The sequence below is a fragment of the Scomber japonicus genome, chromosome 7, assembly GCF_027409825.1.
Source record: "Scomber japonicus isolate fScoJap1 chromosome 7, fScoJap1.pri, whole genome shotgun sequence".
In the NCBI taxonomy this organism is placed as follows: Eukaryota; Metazoa; Chordata; class Actinopteri; order Scombriformes; family Scombridae; genus Scomber; species Scomber japonicus.
Genome location: NC_070584.1, coordinates 31,200,570 through 31,219,163, shown reverse-complemented (window position 1 = coordinate 31,219,163; position 18,594 = coordinate 31,200,570). Strand labels below are relative to the sequence as shown.

The following is an 18,594-nucleotide window of genomic DNA, read 5'->3' as shown; positions in this document are numbered from 1 at the left end:
AAGATCATGCCAAACTAGTTGATATGGTGTTTTATTGAGAATTTACTGTTTTTAAGCAAGTTGAATTATTTGGTACAAAGTTTTTATGGTTACACCACTTAGACATTTTTACCATAATCCTCTAATATATTCTCTCAAAATGGATTAAAAGCAGAAATTTGATGCTGGGTCCACAAAAAAAGAATGTGTGCAAGTAATTCATACGTTTATTTTCATATTTTAACCCCTTTACATTTGACTGAACCACATGGACACAAAAAAACATGATCAGCCCTTGTATGAAGGTTTGGGCAGGTGCAGGACTGTGTTAAAGTTTAATTATGTAACTGACTTGAAAGTATTTCTATTCTTTCATCTTCCTTCTTTCCTTCCCCTTTTAGGTCAATGACCTGCTGAGAAGAAAGGAGCCCAACCACCTCGGAGACATCGGAGTCACCGAGGTCAACAAAAATGTCGGTGCCGTGTGGAGCTGCATGGATCAAATCAACCAGACTACTGCAAACAGGTATACACACACACACACACACACACACACACACACACACACACACACACACACACACACACAGACATATTTCTTCTGTATTCATGTGGAAATTACTTCTATATACACAGTTTAAAGTTAGCTACGTGACTCATTTAATCTCCCAAATTAATTACTTGTGACTCAAAATTAGCTGGTTTGTCTCTCAGTGTGTTTAGTTTTCATTTGACCTCTCTTACTAATTCATCTTAATTCCACTTAATGATAAATCCACCTAAAAGACATGATCTAATTGTGGGTAAAAAAATAAAAAGTGACCTGTGAAAGAAGTGCCAGTCACTGTAAATTAGCCACTGGGTCAGAAAAAGGTGAATAATTTAAGTTTTTCTGCCTGTGAAATGTGCTTTTTAAATTAATAATGACACAGCAGAGACGCACTGGTGAGACACCTGAAATTGAATGAGACAGATTTTCTGTCTAGACTTATTTCAGCCTCTTATTCAGTCAAAATGGAAATAAGCTTCTAACTGTCTATTTATTACTTGCTTACAAACACACACACACACACACGTACACACACACACACAAATAAAGACCCGCTCATACTTTCAGGGTTGTTTATGTGCGTCTGTGTTTGGAGGATTTGTTCCAGACGCATTGATCTGTTGTCTCTCCAACCAAAAATCAGTCAAGCAAAAGTCATTTTTCAGCAGCTCAGCTCCCATTTGTCTCCATTTACTGGACTGTGGATACATTTACTTTAATTTGCCAGCTATGATCTGTGAAGCTTTTGCCGGATCACCAGCCCGAAAGTCTTTAAATGTAATGACTGACTGATTCTCGCTGTTGAAAACCTCCATGCAGAGATGAGGCGTCTAGACTAGAACTGTATATAAAAGAAGCATTACCTCATTCATCCAAGTTTTATTCTTGTATTTTAATTATCGATGAGGTTATCTATAAATGCTTTGTGTCTTATAGCATCTTAATATCCTCCGCCGTGCTTGTTGAACTAAAATGTAATAGTGTGCATCACTGTCCGCCACAGTTAAAAGATCGCACAGCGGTAATAATAAGTTGTCTCTTACCACCCTTGGATGTCGTTACCATGGTGATTTTCTGCCATTGTGAGTAACAGCTTGAGCTATGAGCATGTGTTTGGGAACACAAAGGAGCCATTAGAGTATTCATAAGTCTTAAAAGTAGATATTTTTAGTATATTTCTTCTCCCCTCCATCTGTCCTCTCCTCTGCACACATGCTCCATCACTCAACACTTATTAATTGGTGGACAGGTGCAGGTATGAACCCTCTCACATGTGTTGCCACCTCATCCATATGTGATGTTTTTGCATTCAAATTTGCACCACAAACATGGAAATAAAAGTTGGTTTAATTGGGAAATACCAACTCAGTATATTTAGGTTTATATGTTGTTCTTCATTTGTGAAAATTTGTAATAAATTAGATATAAACACAGACATAAACAACATTATTATTAATTTTTTTAATTTTGTGTGCCAAAAAATATATTATCATAGATTTTTTTTTGGTCTTTTTAATCTATTTTAACCAAGTTTTCACTCTGACTTTTAATAAACCTTTTGTCTTTTCTATCTTATTTTACTTATTTATGACATTTTTATTTATTTACTTATTTTTTATTTACGTTTTCTAAACATTTTTTTTATCATTCTTATTTTCTATTGAGTGCATCAGTCTCAGTTTTTATCTTTTAATTTCTTCTTAGTTTTTTTAAATTCATTTTCTTTATATTGTCACTTGTTTTATCTCATTATCAACTAATTGTAAATCTCTTCTAACTGCGCTAGCCTGTCTGAAAGGTTCTATATAAATAAAGTTTCTCTTCTTTCCACCTTCCTCATCCTCTCTTCCAGTCACATCTCCTCCTTCGACTCCTTCCCTCGCCTAGACCCGCCTCCCCCGTCGGGAAAGAAGCGTCTCCCCCGGGCGTTGAAAACCACCCAGGACATGATGATCTCCTCTGACCCGGTGGTCTCCTCTCCGGACCCTACAGCAGACACTTCCACCTTCCTCTCCTCCCCTGACAAGACTCCTCTCATCGTCAAGGAGGAGCCGAGGAGCGTCGAGGAGCAGCAGCAGCCGGGCGACAGGGAGGAAGACGAGCTGGATAACAGGTTGACAGATATCACCACGGAGAAGAAAGTCACCGCTGAATCAGAGCAGACGGGGAGCAACGGGAAGGTAGACGGAGTGATTGGCGGAGGAGAAGAAGAAGAAGAAGATGTGAAAGATAAACACACAGAAGGAAGCTCAGAGGAACCTCAGCATCAGCTCCAGCTCTCTGTGCCAGACCTCATCAACAAGGATCCACCACAGCTGGAGCCCAGAGCCAAACCCTGCGACGTCTGGCAGAAAGCGCCGGGGCCAGACTCCAGGTTGGCCTCCACCCCCCGCTCAGGGAAAACTCCCTGTCGCATCAGCCTGGGCGAGGAAGTCCTGCTGGGGAACGGAGCCCCAAAAGGCAACGGGGTGAGCGCTGAAGACGCAGAGCACCACCCGGACCTGCTGTCATTTGAGTAACAAGCAGGAAACGCTTCAGTATGATTAAAAAAGATTGGAATTTTTTTATTTGATTTCCACAAAGAAAAAAAAAAAAAAAAAAGCACCGCGGATCAAATATTCACCTCCACTTTTAAATATCTAACTCGCCCTGCTCCAGGCTTTACTTTAGGAAAAGGGAACAAGTGCTTTCAGAAACCAGAAACCAGGGCAGGGGGGCCAGATGTTGTTGTTTTTTAAACTTTTTAGCAGCTTCTTAGATGTGTGGACGAGTTTATGGACGATCATGGTGATAAAAAAAAAAAATCTGACCCTCCAAAAAAAAACATGACTGATTCAGGGTCAGTCGGGCATCACCAACTCCTTTTTCTAATGATATCAAAGCAAAGCTGACCAGCACCGGATGATCGATAAGCAGCGAGAAAAGAAAGAAAGAAGGAAGATGATGGGTTGAAAGTGTTGTGAAAAGTTGGGAAAGATTGGTGCATCAAATTTTTTTTAACATTTTAACCAGAGAACTCACCGCTATCGAGAATCATAATTTTATTATTATTATTATTATTATTATTATAGTTTATTTACATGTTTTAGTTTTTATGAAATGTCTGCTTTAGTAATGCAATAACTACCAGATAATGCAACACTGAATGTAATGAAATCCTGTTAATGAATCACTGGGAAGCGCAAAAAACACAAATTATTATTACTTTACATTAAAAAAAAAAATCTTTTTCTATATATATACACATCTATATATATATCTGGCTCATATCATTACAGTATCAGTATGAATTTACTCTATTATTTGTGATCAATTGACAACATGTATGATCCATTTAAAGGGACATTTTGTTGATCATGAGTTTAGTGTAGCTGCTGCAATAAAGCCACTGCAGCTAATGTTGCTTCAGCGTAGTTAGATTAGACGTCTTCATCAGTGTAGTCACGTAAAAGCTGAATGTAGACGACTCGGAAGGAGAAGAGGAATCAGAAGGAAGCGAGTGAGAGTGAGAGAGATACCGAACGAATGTGGATGTGTTAAAGATGGTGAAGGTTTTGGAGGTTGGGGGTTGGGGATTGGGGGGGGGGGGGCATGATTGGGGGGTGGGGTGAGGTTCACTCTCAGTTCAGCCGGTAGTAAATGTCTTCTTCCCTCCCTCCTTTCCTCCCTTCCTTCCTCCCTCTTTTCCTTCCTCCCTTCTTCCCTCCTTCCTCCCTCTTTTCCTTCCTTCTTCCCTCCTTCCTCCCTCCTTTCTTACCATCCTTCCTTCCTCCCTCCCTTCCTCCCTCCCTTCCTTCCTTCTTCCCTCCTTCCTCCATCCCTTCCTTCCTTCTTCCCTCCCTCCTTTCCTCCCTTCCTTCTTCCCTCCCTCCTTTCCTCCCTTCCTTCCTCCCTCTTTTCCTTCCTTCTTCCCTCCTTCCTCCATCCCTTCCTTCCTTCTTCCCTCCTTTCCTCCCTTCCTTCCTTTCCTCCCTTCCTTCTTTCCTTTCCTCCCTTCTTCCTTCCTCCCTCCCTCCCTTCCTTCTTCCCTCCTTTCCTCCCTTCCTTTCCTTCCTTCTTCCTTCCTCCCTCCTTTCCTCCCTTCCTTCCTTTCCTCCCTTCCTTCCTCCCTTCCTTCCTTGACTAGAGGACAACAGGAGGGTTAAAAAAAGAAATCTAGGATGTCATGGTTATTTATTTTGAGTACTAAAACACTAAATGATGAAATATAAATTGTGCAAAATCCAGGTGTTTCCAGGTGTTGAAGTAGTTTTTTGGTAAACTTTAGGAGTCCAGCATAAACAGCAGCTATTTAGCATTTCCCCCTGTCTCCAGCTGAAAACCCTTTCTAGTATTAAGCGGTGGCCTCCGGCAGCAAGACACAGTGCAGAGCCATAAAATCCATCTGAAAAGCAGATGTTTCTTTCTCTCTAGTCATCCTAGAAAATGTTTTTTGTATTTTTCAGTGAAATATAAAACAACAAAACTTTACCAATTAATCACACATCATAAGATACTCGATACTACCGAAGCGAAGCCAAATGTAAAAATCTATCACAATCTACAATCATATTTTCAATCTAAGGCTACACAGATGAGAGAATAGGGGAGATAAGGGGGAAAAAAAAGAGTTATGAGTATTTTTATTTTAATATTTGTCAAAATCTAAAATTCTAGTATCTTGACAACCTTAACAAAAAACACCTTTAATTAGCAAATACAAATAAAAGCAGGATTTAGGACAGCATTCAGGTAATTTACATGACATCTAAGCTAGTTAAAGAGTTGCTTCCAGATGTTTGCTGCTGACAAAAATCATTTTCCTGAAGTGGCTGAACTGAAAGTGAATCCTTATTATTTACCCCCCCCCCCACACCCACCCACCCACCCACCCGCAAAAAAAAAACCTGACGTAGAGCCTGGATGGATGGACAGATGGATTAACGGGCGGCATGTGGAGGGCAGGCTTGTGAAAAGTTGCTTTTTGAGAAAAATAAAGGTGAGATAATGAGCTGTCGAGAGAGAGAGAGGGAGAGGGAGAGAGAGAGAGAGGGAGAGAGAGAGAGAGAGAGAGAGAGAGAGAGAGAGACAGAGAGAGAGACAGAGAGAGAGAGAGACAGAGAGAGAGAGATGAAAGAAGTGTATTTTATCGAGCGTATCATTAAGTGACAGACCAAAGACATAAATTAGCAGCTCAGTCAAGACAGGTTGCTTTTGTCATATTGTTTTTTTTTTTTTCTAAGCAATCTGTTTTGAGTGAAATAAGAAGTAATAATTCATGCAGAAGAGACTTTATTTCTCTCTTTTATTTCTACTTCATCTGCTAATGAAAAAGTGAAAACCAAAGTCAAAGCATTTAAAACATCTAACGTCTAATATTTTAGTAATTCACATCCTTTGTCTTGGAAGTTTTCTGACTTTTCAGATTTAAAGCAGTGAGTCAGGAGTGTTGATGAGATGATATTAATAGGAAGGAAGAAAAAAAAAAACACCCATACTGATGTAGAAGAAGAGTAGAAGGAGCCGGATCGAGCTGCCCTGGTTGTTTTAGCACAAGACATCATGACCTTTTTTTTCCCTTCGAGGTCCTGAAGTAGCCTCTATAAGTGACCGCTGTGTCCGTCCTTGTAGGGATTTCCTGACCTCAGAAACCAGCAGAAATTTCCCAGAAGACACAAAAAACCGAAACGGACACAGATCCAGCTGTAGTTGTTGTGGTCTGGTGTGCTCTGGTCTGGTCTGGTCTGGTCTGGTCTGGTCTGGTCGAGCCCAGCAGAATGAGAGGAATGTGGAGCTGTTAAAGAGAAAAGAAGCTTTGTCTCACTTTATCTTTATCTCAGTCCATCTCTGTCTCCGTGTCTCCGTCTTACACACTATAGCACAAGTGTCTCCAAACACCCCCCCCCCCCCCCCCCCTCTCTCTCTCCGTTTATTTTAAAGCTGAGCAGCGGATTTCACAACAAGAGCCAAACTATTAAAGGGTCAGTTCACTCAAAAGTTAAAAAAAAAAGACATATGTTTACCTTTAACCCAAATTAAAAACCCCTCAGAGAGCTCAGAGTGTGTGTGTGCTGGAGATTTGAGATCTTGAATGTTTCTTTGTGTGTGTTGCAGTGTTTAACATCCCAGTTACTCCACACAGACATTAAAGTGCCAGTATACTTGTCAAACAGCATCTATGACAGACAGTGTGAACCTAAGTAAATAAGCAGGGTTTGAATGTCTCACTTAGGCTCCTTTTTTTTATTATTCAACAAGTGCAACATCCTGAATGTCAAGAGGAGAGATTATCTGAAAAATGCACGCTGCTGTTATCCCCATATTTTAAATGATCATGTCTTCCTAGTACAGTATCTCCCACTTCTCTCTCTGACTGAAGGCTGAACACTTTTACCTTCAACGAGGTCTGACAACACGTACAGTACAAGCTAGTTCTTATCGAGCATATCTCAGCCTTTTACTGTGACTACTTTAAATTACCTTCAGCATTAAGTAGTTTATCAGATGTCTGTGTGGGTTATTTTAGATTAGGAAGGACGTTGCTGGAAAGTGTCTTTAAGATTGGTAGAGAGCTAAAAACTATCTGCATGGCTCGATACTCTGGGATTTAGGTGAACTGACCCTTTTATAATAATAAAAAATGCATTGAACATCAGGTATCAAATGAAGATGAATGTGCTAAAGCAACCAGAGGTAGAGATAGAGACTTTCAGTGACAGTGAGAGACATCTTGACTTTAACCCTCCTGTTGTGCTCCCGGGTCAAATTGACCCTATCTCTTTTGACTGTTCTTTCCTTCCTTCCTCATTCCTTCTTTCCTCTCCTTACTTCCTTCCTCTTTTCCTCCCTTCCTTCCTTCTTCCTTCCTTCCTTCCTTCCTCATTTCCTTCCTTCCTCCCTCTTTTCCTCCCTTCCTTCCTTCCTTATTTCCTCCTTTCCTCCCTTCCTTCGTTCCTTCCTCATTTCCTTCTTTGCCCACTTCCTTCCTTTCTCTTTCCTCCCTTCCTTCGTTCCTTCCTCATTTTGTTCCTTCCTTCCTTCCTTCCTTCCTTGACCTGAGCACAACAGGAGGGTTAACAGTTTGGACAGTTTCAATCAATCCTTCACAAAGCTCTTTTATTTTTAATGTTTTGAATGTTTGAACTTTTTTTTTTTGGTTTATTTTTTACTGAGGAGAGTTTTGACTTTGACATTTGACATCAATCTGTCTTCAAATGGAGAAAAATATATGTGAGGATGACTTTTAGGTGAGTTTTTACAGGTGACGAGCCTTTTTCTGTCACTCAGCACAGATGTAACTGCCACACCTGGATGAGACCAGGTATAAGAGAAGTTTTGACCTGACTGAACAAAACTAGACACACACACACACACACACACACACACATACACACACACACACACAATCAGTCCGCAGCTGCTTGTATTTAATCAAAATGCAATAAGACACTGAGTGGCTGCTGGAGGCTGTTTTTGAAAAGAAGAAGAAAAAAAAAGAGCAGAAAACACAAACAGTCATTATTTTTACTTTATTAAAAAAACAAACACTAAAGTAGGTATTCTTTTTGTACTTTCTAATGAAGGAACGGTGGTGTACATTTTATGAAAATATCACTTTTTTTCTTTTTTTTTTTACAATATCTGTGAATATGCAAATTGGTTCTTGCTCTTAAGAAATGAAGGAAAGTGATTTATTTTAATATTTAGACATAGACTCTATCTAGTTATGGCAATCTGTTTTATTTAGCTACATCTGAATTTGATTTTTTTTAAAAAGAAAAAAATGATCTTGCTTTTTTATTTTTCATGTTGTTGAGTTTTGTTGGGTTTTTTTGTCTTTATAAAGCTGGTTGATGTAATATCTGCAGTTTTGATGACTGAAGGAAGCTAAATGCTGATGTGTATGAAGGATTTTTAAAAACAAGGCACAAATGGACTGCGAGAAGCAAACCTGAAACTTTTTTTTTTATTGATTTTTAATTTTTATGTTCAAGAGATGTTACGAATGAAATGAATACTTTAAATTTTCTATGTAATGTAATGAAAATATGCTACAAAAATCTGATTCAATGATTTTGATTTTCAAGTTTTATTTTCCTAATGTCTTTTTTTTTCTTTTTTTTTAAAGTGAGGATGTGATAATTCCTGTAATGACTGTAATCTTTAAAAAAAAAAAAATCTGGAAATAGACCTAATCATGACCTTCCTGTGTTGTGTCGTGTGACTTTTTAAACACTAATATGAGCCTTTCCTCTCTTCTCTTCATTTATTCTGAACATATCTTTTTTATGTCTTCTTTCCAGCCTCCCACTCAGCTCTGCCAAGAAACTTCCTGTTATGATGGAGCTGATGCCCTTGTCAGTTTTAGCAGTGATTTATTTTTTTTCTGAATCTATGTCAATCTTCAGCATATAGACCAACTCTTGTGTGTCTTCCTCCCAAACACGGAGAGGCGGCGGTGGCAGGAATTCAGGAGCCGAAGCCTCTCTGATGTTTAATTAATCAGTGTTTTTCCTAATTCATGGAAATCTTGGTCTTCCTCTTGGCGTCTCCATGTGTCGCCGGCCTCTTGTTTGTTGTGCTGCGTCGAGATGAGTTTTAAAAAAACAAACCCCGTCAGGATGTCCAGGACGTCCCAAGATTGAGTTACGAGTTGGTTTGCTTACCTAACTTCTACATGGTTGTGCATAAACAACCAATCAGCTGTAGGTATGCAGGTCTTGTCACAGTTTAATAATTTAAACATGATGCATTTATTCATTCTCTACATAGGAATCTAGGCCTCCATGCATAATGAATCAGTGAGTTTTGGGTGGTGGGGGGCGGTTGGCGGTTGGCAGTCAGCAGGCTGCATGCTTCTATACAGCCAAACAACATGAAATGAGAAATTCATTAATCTTCATGTCAGTAATTAGGAGGAAGAGGATTTCTAAGTTTCTAACTTTCAACCAGTCGCTCAAATTCAACAGATCTTATATGTGATGTTCATTTTCTCTAATGGTTTGGCATACGATTAAAATGTTACATCAGAAACAACACTTGGCTTAAAGGCGCCTAGTGGACTTTTCTTGTAAATGAAAGTTGTTATTGTATTGTTATTGTGTTGTAGGAGCCACATATTTGATTTGGGTTGAATGTAATGTTCCTCCCAAACACTAGGGGGGGTACATAGTAAAAGGCCTGGCTGGTCACAGGTTATTGTGAAGAGAGGAAGAAGAAGAAGAAAAAAAAAGGAGGCAAATGGTTTTTGACTATGTTCAATCTATCAATCAATCTATCAACAAAAGTCATCTCAAGGCATTTTACACATGGAGCAGGTCTGGACTGTACCCTTTAATCAAACTCAAAGAGACCCAACATTCCCACATGAGCAAGCGCTTGGTGACAGCAGTGATGGAAAACATCTTATAAAGGAAAGAAACCTCAGGCAGAACAGGGCTCTATCCATCTACCTTGACCAGTTTGGGTTGAGAGAGAGAGAGAGAGAGATAAGGGGAAATAAAAAGGCATTGAAAATAATAGTAGCAGGACAGGAACTGGACATCTGGACATCCACATCCATTATATTGGCCTATATTTATTGAGTGTTATGTGAAAAGTGATGGACTGTGCAGAAAATGGACATTGGTAAGAAGATAAACAGTAATAGTACATGTGAAGACTGAATATCCTATCATGTTTGTTGAGTACACAATTAAACAATCACTCCCACTAGCAGCTAAATTATAGGGCTTATAGTGTTTCTCAAAAAAAAAGTATTGCACCTTGTTCTTGAGATCTAACAAATTGAATGCACTTCCATCCTCTTAAAAACATCTGCAAGGCCATTTTCAACCGGATGTTTAAGCTCCTCTGTGCAGATGTTTGTTTTCCAAACTTTCATCAGCAGGAAGACAAAAGTTTGAGTTAAAGGGGTGAATCACAACTAGTTTGGAGCCAACTGTGGTCCATTGAGCATCTTACATTAATGTAACAAGGAAACTTTGGCCTTTGTGGTGAAGTCGGAGTAGTTGAGCATGTTCATAGATTCTGTGTTTTTCAATGAGGGAGAAGCAGGAGATGTCATTTTAAAAGTTCTTAATGAGGTCAATTAACTTTTTTTGTTGTTTTTTAATATCTTAACCTATAAACAGGCAACGTGCACCAGGAGATACAGACTCTTTAACATCCTGTTAGGAGCATGATTGGGTTAAAGTGGTTGTTCAGTTGTATGTGTCTTGAATTGGTAGGACTAGATTGATAGAAATGAAGCTTGAAGTACATCTATACTTTGATAAAAATGCTTAAACTGTGTGATATTAATGACCATAGAAAGCAATAATGTATCCCAGATAGCATGCGAATGTGGGCCACTTGAGGCAATGATCCGGCACTGTAGGCATTCTTCTGGCCCGGACAAAACAGACGTGAACCTAAACTGGCCCATGTAGTAAATGCTACATTTGGGCCAAATATCACAAAACGAATATGGCCCATCTTTGGCCGAAATATGGCAAGTATGGCAATGACTAATCCGGATGTGAGCCTAAAGAGGCCCACATATAAGGAAACATACTTGGCCCACCTTTGTTGAAACATATTTGGGCCAGTCTTGGCCGAACTGGTTTATTTGGTGTGTTTTTGGTTGACATCTGGCATTGTGATGGCTTGGTTATGGCCCACTTTTGGCAAACATGAGCGGACTGCCCAAGTGCCATCATTCCATGCTGTATGTGGGCCGGATGAACATGTCAGGTGTGGGCCAGATATGGGCCAAAAGAATTTTGCTATCTGGGATCACTTCTCTTTATCAAATAAAGCATTCAGTTGTTTTTACCATTATGACCAATATATCTTAAAGGAGATACAACTCATGAAAAATCCAAAAGATACAAGATATTTTAAAACTATATTTACGGAAAAGTTGTACTTAGGTGCATATGAGATAACTAGGATTTTATTTTTCTCATCTCATTTTCCATTCCTACCTGTTTAAGAGTTAAAACACATCTGGAAGCGATGCATTGTTTTTAACTGTGTCTCCAAACTTCACTTTACTTGGACAACTTGAATAGTTTCTCCTGAATATATTTCAACTAAACTAAACCTCAGCAACGCTCAGCTGATGAGTGTACAGCATGTTGTTGTCGGGGGCGTGACACAGAGTAATGAGGAAAACTACAGCACAAGTACACTGTGTCAAGTTCAAGTTAATTACTGCTATAAAAGTTATTTAACTGTTATTCAAGTTTGAGTCGTGGGGTTTTTGTCGCAGTGCAGAACAGATGCAGTATACACTTAATGTTGCTCCACAATACCTTGATATTTAAGTTGTGCAGTGTTATTTGTATGTGTACCGAGCACAGAGAGAGAGAGAGAGAGATGTGAAGAGGAAATTATCACAGTAATCAGACAGGCTGCCTTCAGAGAGAGTGAAGCTGATGTAGATGAGCTCTTGAGAGCCGAGTGAAAATGAATAATTAGATGATCTTTGTGATTATGGAAAGAAATACCCCCCTCCCCCCCCATACCAAGTACGAGGGCTTTGCTGAGACGGTGATATCTATGCAATGTATATTTAATCCCTTTTATTATTTGAGGAGTTAGCCTTCATTGTCACATCAGCCTTCCTCGCTGCTGACGAGCAGAGGATTAGTAATCTGCTCACTGAGGTGCAACGCAGTGATTCACCAGATTAAGGAGGTGAATGTCAAACAGGAGAAAAAAAAGACTTGAATATCAGAGTAATGATTGATTCTTAAATGCCATCATTTGAGCTGGGCATGCAGCAGTACAAGTGAAGAAGTCAAGACTAGAAGATGTTGGAGAGATACACAAACTGTGACCTTTGTGTCTGTGTATTTTGTAGCTACAAGATTATTACTTTTAATCCTCCATTTTTTCTTTTTTTTTGCCATTTATCAAGACTAAAAAGAAGTTACAGGCATGTCAGCAGCTCTATAAGACCATTGAGGGTCAGTGAGCTAAATGCTTGCAAACACAGTCAGTGACAATACTAACATGCCATCTTAGTTGGGCCTGTTTTCATACTAAAATGTATTTATTCAACTTTAAATGGATAGATTTTGTTTATTATTTCAATATTTTAAATACTTTTACTACTACTATTTTTCTTTTCAAATTAAGTGTTTCACTATTGTATGGCGAAGGGACTCACAAAATGTTCCTGATGAAATACAGTATCTCACAGAAGTGAGTACACCCCTCACATTTTTGCAAATATTTTATTATATCTTTTCATGGGACAACACTATAGAAATGAAACTTTGATACAATTTAACAGTAAATCTATAAGCTATACAAGCTGTACACTTATATCAAAGTTTCATTTCTATAGTGTTGTCCCATGAAAAGATATAATAAAATATTTGCAAAAAAGTGAGGGGTGTACTCACTTCTGTGAGATACTGCAAACCATCTAATCTATTTTTCTAATTTGCGTTAGAACGTGAAGGGTTAAATAAAATAAACCAATTTTCTCAGCCAATCAGAATGTTTGTACTTCACAGTTGCTAGGTAGAAAATGCTGCTTCCAGCTCTGTGATTGGTTATCCAGCTATAATTTATAGAGGAATTTCAAATGACAGTAGAATTGACCAATCACAACTATGCCTGCCATTCTAAATGGGCGGGCTTTGTTTAGCTCTTGGGAGGTTCAGTCAAATGTTTCTGGTTCTGTCCGCTGGACACCTGTAGCGCGTTGAGTGGGCAGAGTTTACACACCTTTTTGTTATGGTAGCCGGCAGATCCGCCCATCGCCAAATTTCAGCATCATTGATGAATGTCGCTCAGTTTAACATAAAACAAGCTCCTGTCCACTGTTAGACTCCATTCAACAGTTTTCCCGCCTTCGCCGTTACATGTTTACTGATGCGCAGGCGCAAATGAAGCGGACCCAACAACGGTCAAACCAGCAGGTGTTACGGTTGAACTGGTGACCTTCTCACATTACATACATTACGAGAGGTGAAGGAGTCCAACAGGACACAATTTAACTAACATGATTGATTAGATATTAAACAGATGATTGTGTATTTTTAAATAATTAAAAACTACAATTAAAGGTTTTGAGGAGAAAGTCACCAGTTAACACTGTCACCAGTTCAACCATAACACCGGGAGTAACCGTTGCTAAGCGACCATTATCCATGCCCTTTATTCAAGATTAACTTTTTAATGAAATGTTGGAGTTAATTGGCAAAAGGAAGACAAACACCTGAGCTATTTTTGTGCAGAAAACAAAGGCTTTTTTCCAACTCCAGGATTTCGTTTTTAACTTGGCTAATTTTCCTTAAAGATCATCAAAAAGGTATGTTTTTAAAATCTTATAACGTGTAGTCTAATTAAACAGTGTGAGATTTTAGTGATAGGAGGGCTGCTGTCATGCACCTTAATCCTGCTGAAGTGCACACAGTTTGGGTGGTTATAAAGAGGATTAGCATTTTGCTTAAGAAATCATGCTGTTTGCTCCTCACAAAAGTTGGACTAAGCTAACATCTTATTTTAATAGCTGAACTTGTCTGTAAATGAAGTTTTGCAGCAGTCAGAGCCCAACAGGGTAAACTTTAAGAGTCACTGCTATTAGTCAAATTTGACCAATTTTGACATTTGACAGCTGTAAACAATAAAAAAAACACCCCAAATGTCATTTTCTTTTACCCTGAAATTGGATGACTTTTCCTAAAGTGGGCCAAAATGCACAAAAATTAAAATATTTAGAAATTTTATACAGGTCCTTTTTGTCCATTGAGGCTGTTCGGGGTCATATTTTACCCTTATTTAGACTACTAGTGCTCGACCAATACAGGATTATTGGGGCCAATATGGATTTTAAGGAGTCTTTTAATTAAATGAATAGTTCATAGTTTTAATAAGATAGTGGTTATGAGGATTTCCTTTTATGATGAAGTGAAGACTGATGGCTCTAATGGTTATACAATAAACCCCACACTTCCATAAAGTTCTTGTCATTTTCACTTTGAATAAAATAACATTTCAGTCATTATTGCTATGTTATATTTTTATGTCTTAGGTTAAATAGGACATGATATTGTGCGATAGTAGATGTTTTTCCTCCAAAAATGAGTGGTGTAAAACAAAAAAAATACACTCTCTCTGCTCTCTGATCACTCACATGAGTAATTGATGCTTTCTGAACAGATCTGTGGTTCAAAATCTGGTTTAGACTCTTTTTATACATACATATTGTGAGGGTGTAGAATTTGAACAGTATGTAAAGATTAAACATAGTGGCAGGAAAAGGCCAGCCGTTGCTTGCTTTTATTCTCTAATACTACATACACTTGGTGTGATGATAAAAATAAAATTATGGTTATGTAAAGAGGAGCGAGGGTCGTGCTTTTTCCTGCAGTCACTCAGGGAGGCTCAGGGGAAAATATTTAGTGACTTTCTAATTAACACTAAACACAAAGTACAACTGAGGCTAATGGGATTATTTCTGCAGGTATTTTGGTCATAAAGTTAAGTGTAGGGAAAGTTATATACAGAGATCACCAAAGTCATCAGAGTTTATTCTCTCTCTGTCTAGAACATTTCACAACAGTCCAGACAAAAGTTGTTGAGAGATTTTAAGGACAGGTTTAGGATGCCCCTCTTTTTCTTATTATTCTTCCACCGCAGTTCAACAGGGGAAAACTATTTGATGCTAAAAAGACTGTAAATGTGTTGACATGAATTGAGACTGCTGAGGCTGAATATAAGCTACTTTTAAATAACTGTGTGGACATACTGTGGATTTTGTCCTCCATCACTTCCATTGAAAGCGCATTTGAAGATCTTTTAATAATCAGTATGAACAGCAGGAATGATTACAGCTATGGACACATGACTGCTGCTTAAAAACAGACTTAAATTATGAACCTGACGTTTTTAACTCTGAACCAAACTATTTAAGTATAAAAACAGATTTACAACACTGTTAAAGATTGTATCTAAAAAAATTGCATCAACACAGCATTTCTTTTCCACTAGCCAAAAATTGTTTTAATTGACATATTAAACTTTCATTTCTGGAAGGTTTATTGGACTTAATTTCAGCATGATAGCATGAGTTTTAATGCCTCTGCTGGTGTCGGGGGGCAGGATTAGCTCCAACTAGGATATATGACAATTATCAGGATTTACAGGAGCTTTGTGTTTATTTTGTTACTTGTAGATTTGTGGAAAAATGATGTTAAAGTTTTGATGTAAACTATAAAAGTGCTTTTGCTGTAGGCCTATAGGGCCAAATTTGTCTACGTCAGCTTTATTGTATAGCTTTAAATTTGAGTATTGACTCTTATTTAAGGTGGAAAAGCCTAAAAAGATTATTAACAGTATAAAATAGACTGATGAAGCCGATGTTATAAATGTGGAAATAGCAACAGAAAGTCCAACTGGCACATTTCACTTTTGTTTTTATGATTTCTGTCTGATAGATACAGATGGTTGGTCATCTCTCTCTTCCTCTCTTTCTCTCTGTCTCTCTCTCTCTCTCTCTCTCTCTCTCTCTCTCTCTGTCTCTCTCTCTCTCTCTCACTCTTTCTCTCTGTCTCTCTCTCTCTCTCTCTCACTCTTTCTCTCTGTCTCTCTCTCTCTCTCTCTGACCCTCAGGAGAAGCATTAGTCACTGCCAGCTGGCGGGATGGAGTTCTTATCAGGTTTATTGATCAGCACGGGGAATGATTACAGCTCTGCGTTTGTGTGTGTGTGTGTGTGTGAGTGTGTGTGTGTGTGTGTGTGTGTGTGAGTGTGAGAGTGAGACAACCTGAGAGGACTGTCCTAATCTAGACTCACAAAGCTCCAAAAACCGGCTTCACCCACACAGCCAAACTACAAAATCTGGTCATTAAAACTGCTGCTGCAAGTTGATAACAGCAAACATGGCATACAAGTGTTACACCTGGGGTTATTATAGTTATGAAATGTTTTATTAGTTTTTATTTTTGTTTTTTTTTAAAGTTGGTTTTACATTGTTCATAGTAGTGTTTATTCAGTTTTCTTTTTAAAAAGTAAGAATAAATATGTGTTCTGAGTTTGCCATACCACAGAAAAGTGTGTTGTTAACCACCCTGCCAAATTTGAATGATTAAAAAAATCGCCAAATATATGAAATTAAGCTTCAAAGTTGTGTAAAAATCAGCCTCTTTCTCTGCTCCCAAACCCCGCCCCCTACCAAGTGTGACCTGTCAATCAAAGTCACCACCTCTACCAGAAACATAGACACTATGTAAGAGCTTTCTGCTGCTAACTCGGCTGGTAACTCGGCTGGTAGCTCGGCGGCTAACTCGGCTGCTAGCTCGGCGGCTAACTCGGCTGCTAGCTCGGCGGCTAACTCGGCTGATAGCTCAGCAGCTAGCTCGGTGGCTAACTCAGCTAACTGTAGACTGTAGTAGTACTGCGCTGAATGTATTTCTACCTCTACAGCGGCAGGGGCGGGTTTATGCTAATCACTAAATCCTGAACATAGAAATGTTGAAACACAGTTTGTGAAGCCTAGCTCCACAATTCAAATCTAAATGGTTGAAATGCTTTTTACACCTTTTTTAGAAATACATTTATGACCTATTTAATGTGTTTAGAAGAAAATGTCTGAATTCACTTTACACTGTCTTTAAAGAAATTTTTTTTTCACAGCTAGTTTTCGTTTTAGTTAACTATTGTAACCCTGGCAATTTATTGAACTGTTTTATTTTGGTGATGCTGGGCTGGACTTTCTTTTTTATACTGTCACTCAACACTTTGGAAGTAGACACATACTTAAAAATTTCATTTAATTTCAACAACTAACAATGTTGGGGAAATTAACATCATCCCTTTTTTCCTTCCTTTCATACCTTTTTTCCTCTCTGAAAAAACCTCCCTGAACTGACTCCTCGTCTCTTCTCACAGCATGAAAGCACACAAACATGAAAAACATTAATTTGGCAATAGCTAAAACTCCCAATTTTTTTGCCCTTCAGTTATCAAACGCAACCCCGCTGTAATCCCCTTCGATTCTGAAACACCACCGGAGGACAAACACTGATGAGCCGCTCCACTTGGTCGACAGGTGTTCATTAAAATCAACAGAAAACAGGTAAAAATAATCAGCCACGGCGCTAAAAATCAGTGCATAAGGTTAAATAAAGTGAGGGGTAACCATAGCAACCATGCTGTTTTTTTGATGCTGCATTAACGGATGCTAATCCTCACTGAAATGGACCAAAGAATGAGTTAATTTTACCTTGTTTAGCACATATAAAAGTACGATGGTCCACTTGTATTTTTGAGTTGTATATTTATCAGTCGATATCAGTCGATAAAATGTGTTCATTAGTTCATGTAGATTTTGGAATATAAAATGAAGATATTATGATAAAAGTCAAAAGTGGGCTTAATTGGTACCGTGACACCATTTACTGTAAGCCCATGTGTGCTCCAAATAAGCCCAGGTCATGATTTGTTTATAAAATATAAAAATATATATTGATTTCAAAGAATTAAAAACAGCAATAAATATTTAAAAAATAGGAAAAACCCTCCTTTTGTAATTAAATAAGTTATTCTCCAACACTGATTATCACAGGAAAGAGGTCACTGGTGTTCTTATTTCTTTAGTTATTATTTGAGGAAGCAGCTCCTTACGCATGTCCTCCTTGAAAAGAAAAAGCCACAGAAAGAAAGTTACAGACAGTATTACTTAAAAACCCCCATATATCTATCTTTATATATATATATATATATATATATGGGGTTTTTTATGTGTGTGTTGCTGCCTTTCATCTCCTTCTGCTCGGATACAGGGGAAGTACAGGAGTCCCTTTGGTTTTCCTTCCTTTCCTTTATTCTTCTCCTTCTTGCTGCTCCCCACTCTTTCTCTCTCTCTCACTCGCTCTCTCTCTATTTCTCTCTCTCTTGCACTCTGTCTTTCTCTCTTTCTGTCTGTCTGTCTGTCTGTCTCTTTCCCTCTTTCACTCTTTTCTCTGTCTGTCTGTCTGTCTGTCTCTCTCTCTCTCTCTCTCTCTCTCTCTCTCTCTCTCTCTCTCTCTGTCTTTCTGTCTGTCTGTCTCTTTCTCTCTCTCTTCCTCTCTCTTGCACTCTTTTTGT

General features: G+C 38.5%; 1 protein-coding gene across 1 annotated transcript in view; it reads left to right on the top strand.

Moving 5' to 3' along the window:
- nos1apa (nitric oxide synthase 1 (neuronal) adaptor protein a) overlaps positions 1 to 3,120 on the top strand; it is a 242,419-nt gene extending 239,299 nt beyond the window's left edge. Inside the window, exons 12-13 of the mRNA XM_053321855.1 lie at positions 381 to 505; positions 2,382 to 3,120. Coding sequence (XP_053177830.1) covers positions 381 to 505; positions 2,382 to 3,048 — 792 coding nt within the window. The 3' untranslated portion in view covers positions 3,049 to 3,120. The remainder of the gene's footprint in view (positions 1 to 380; positions 506 to 2,381) is intronic.
- Positions 3,121 to 18,594: the final 15,474 nt, after the last annotated feature.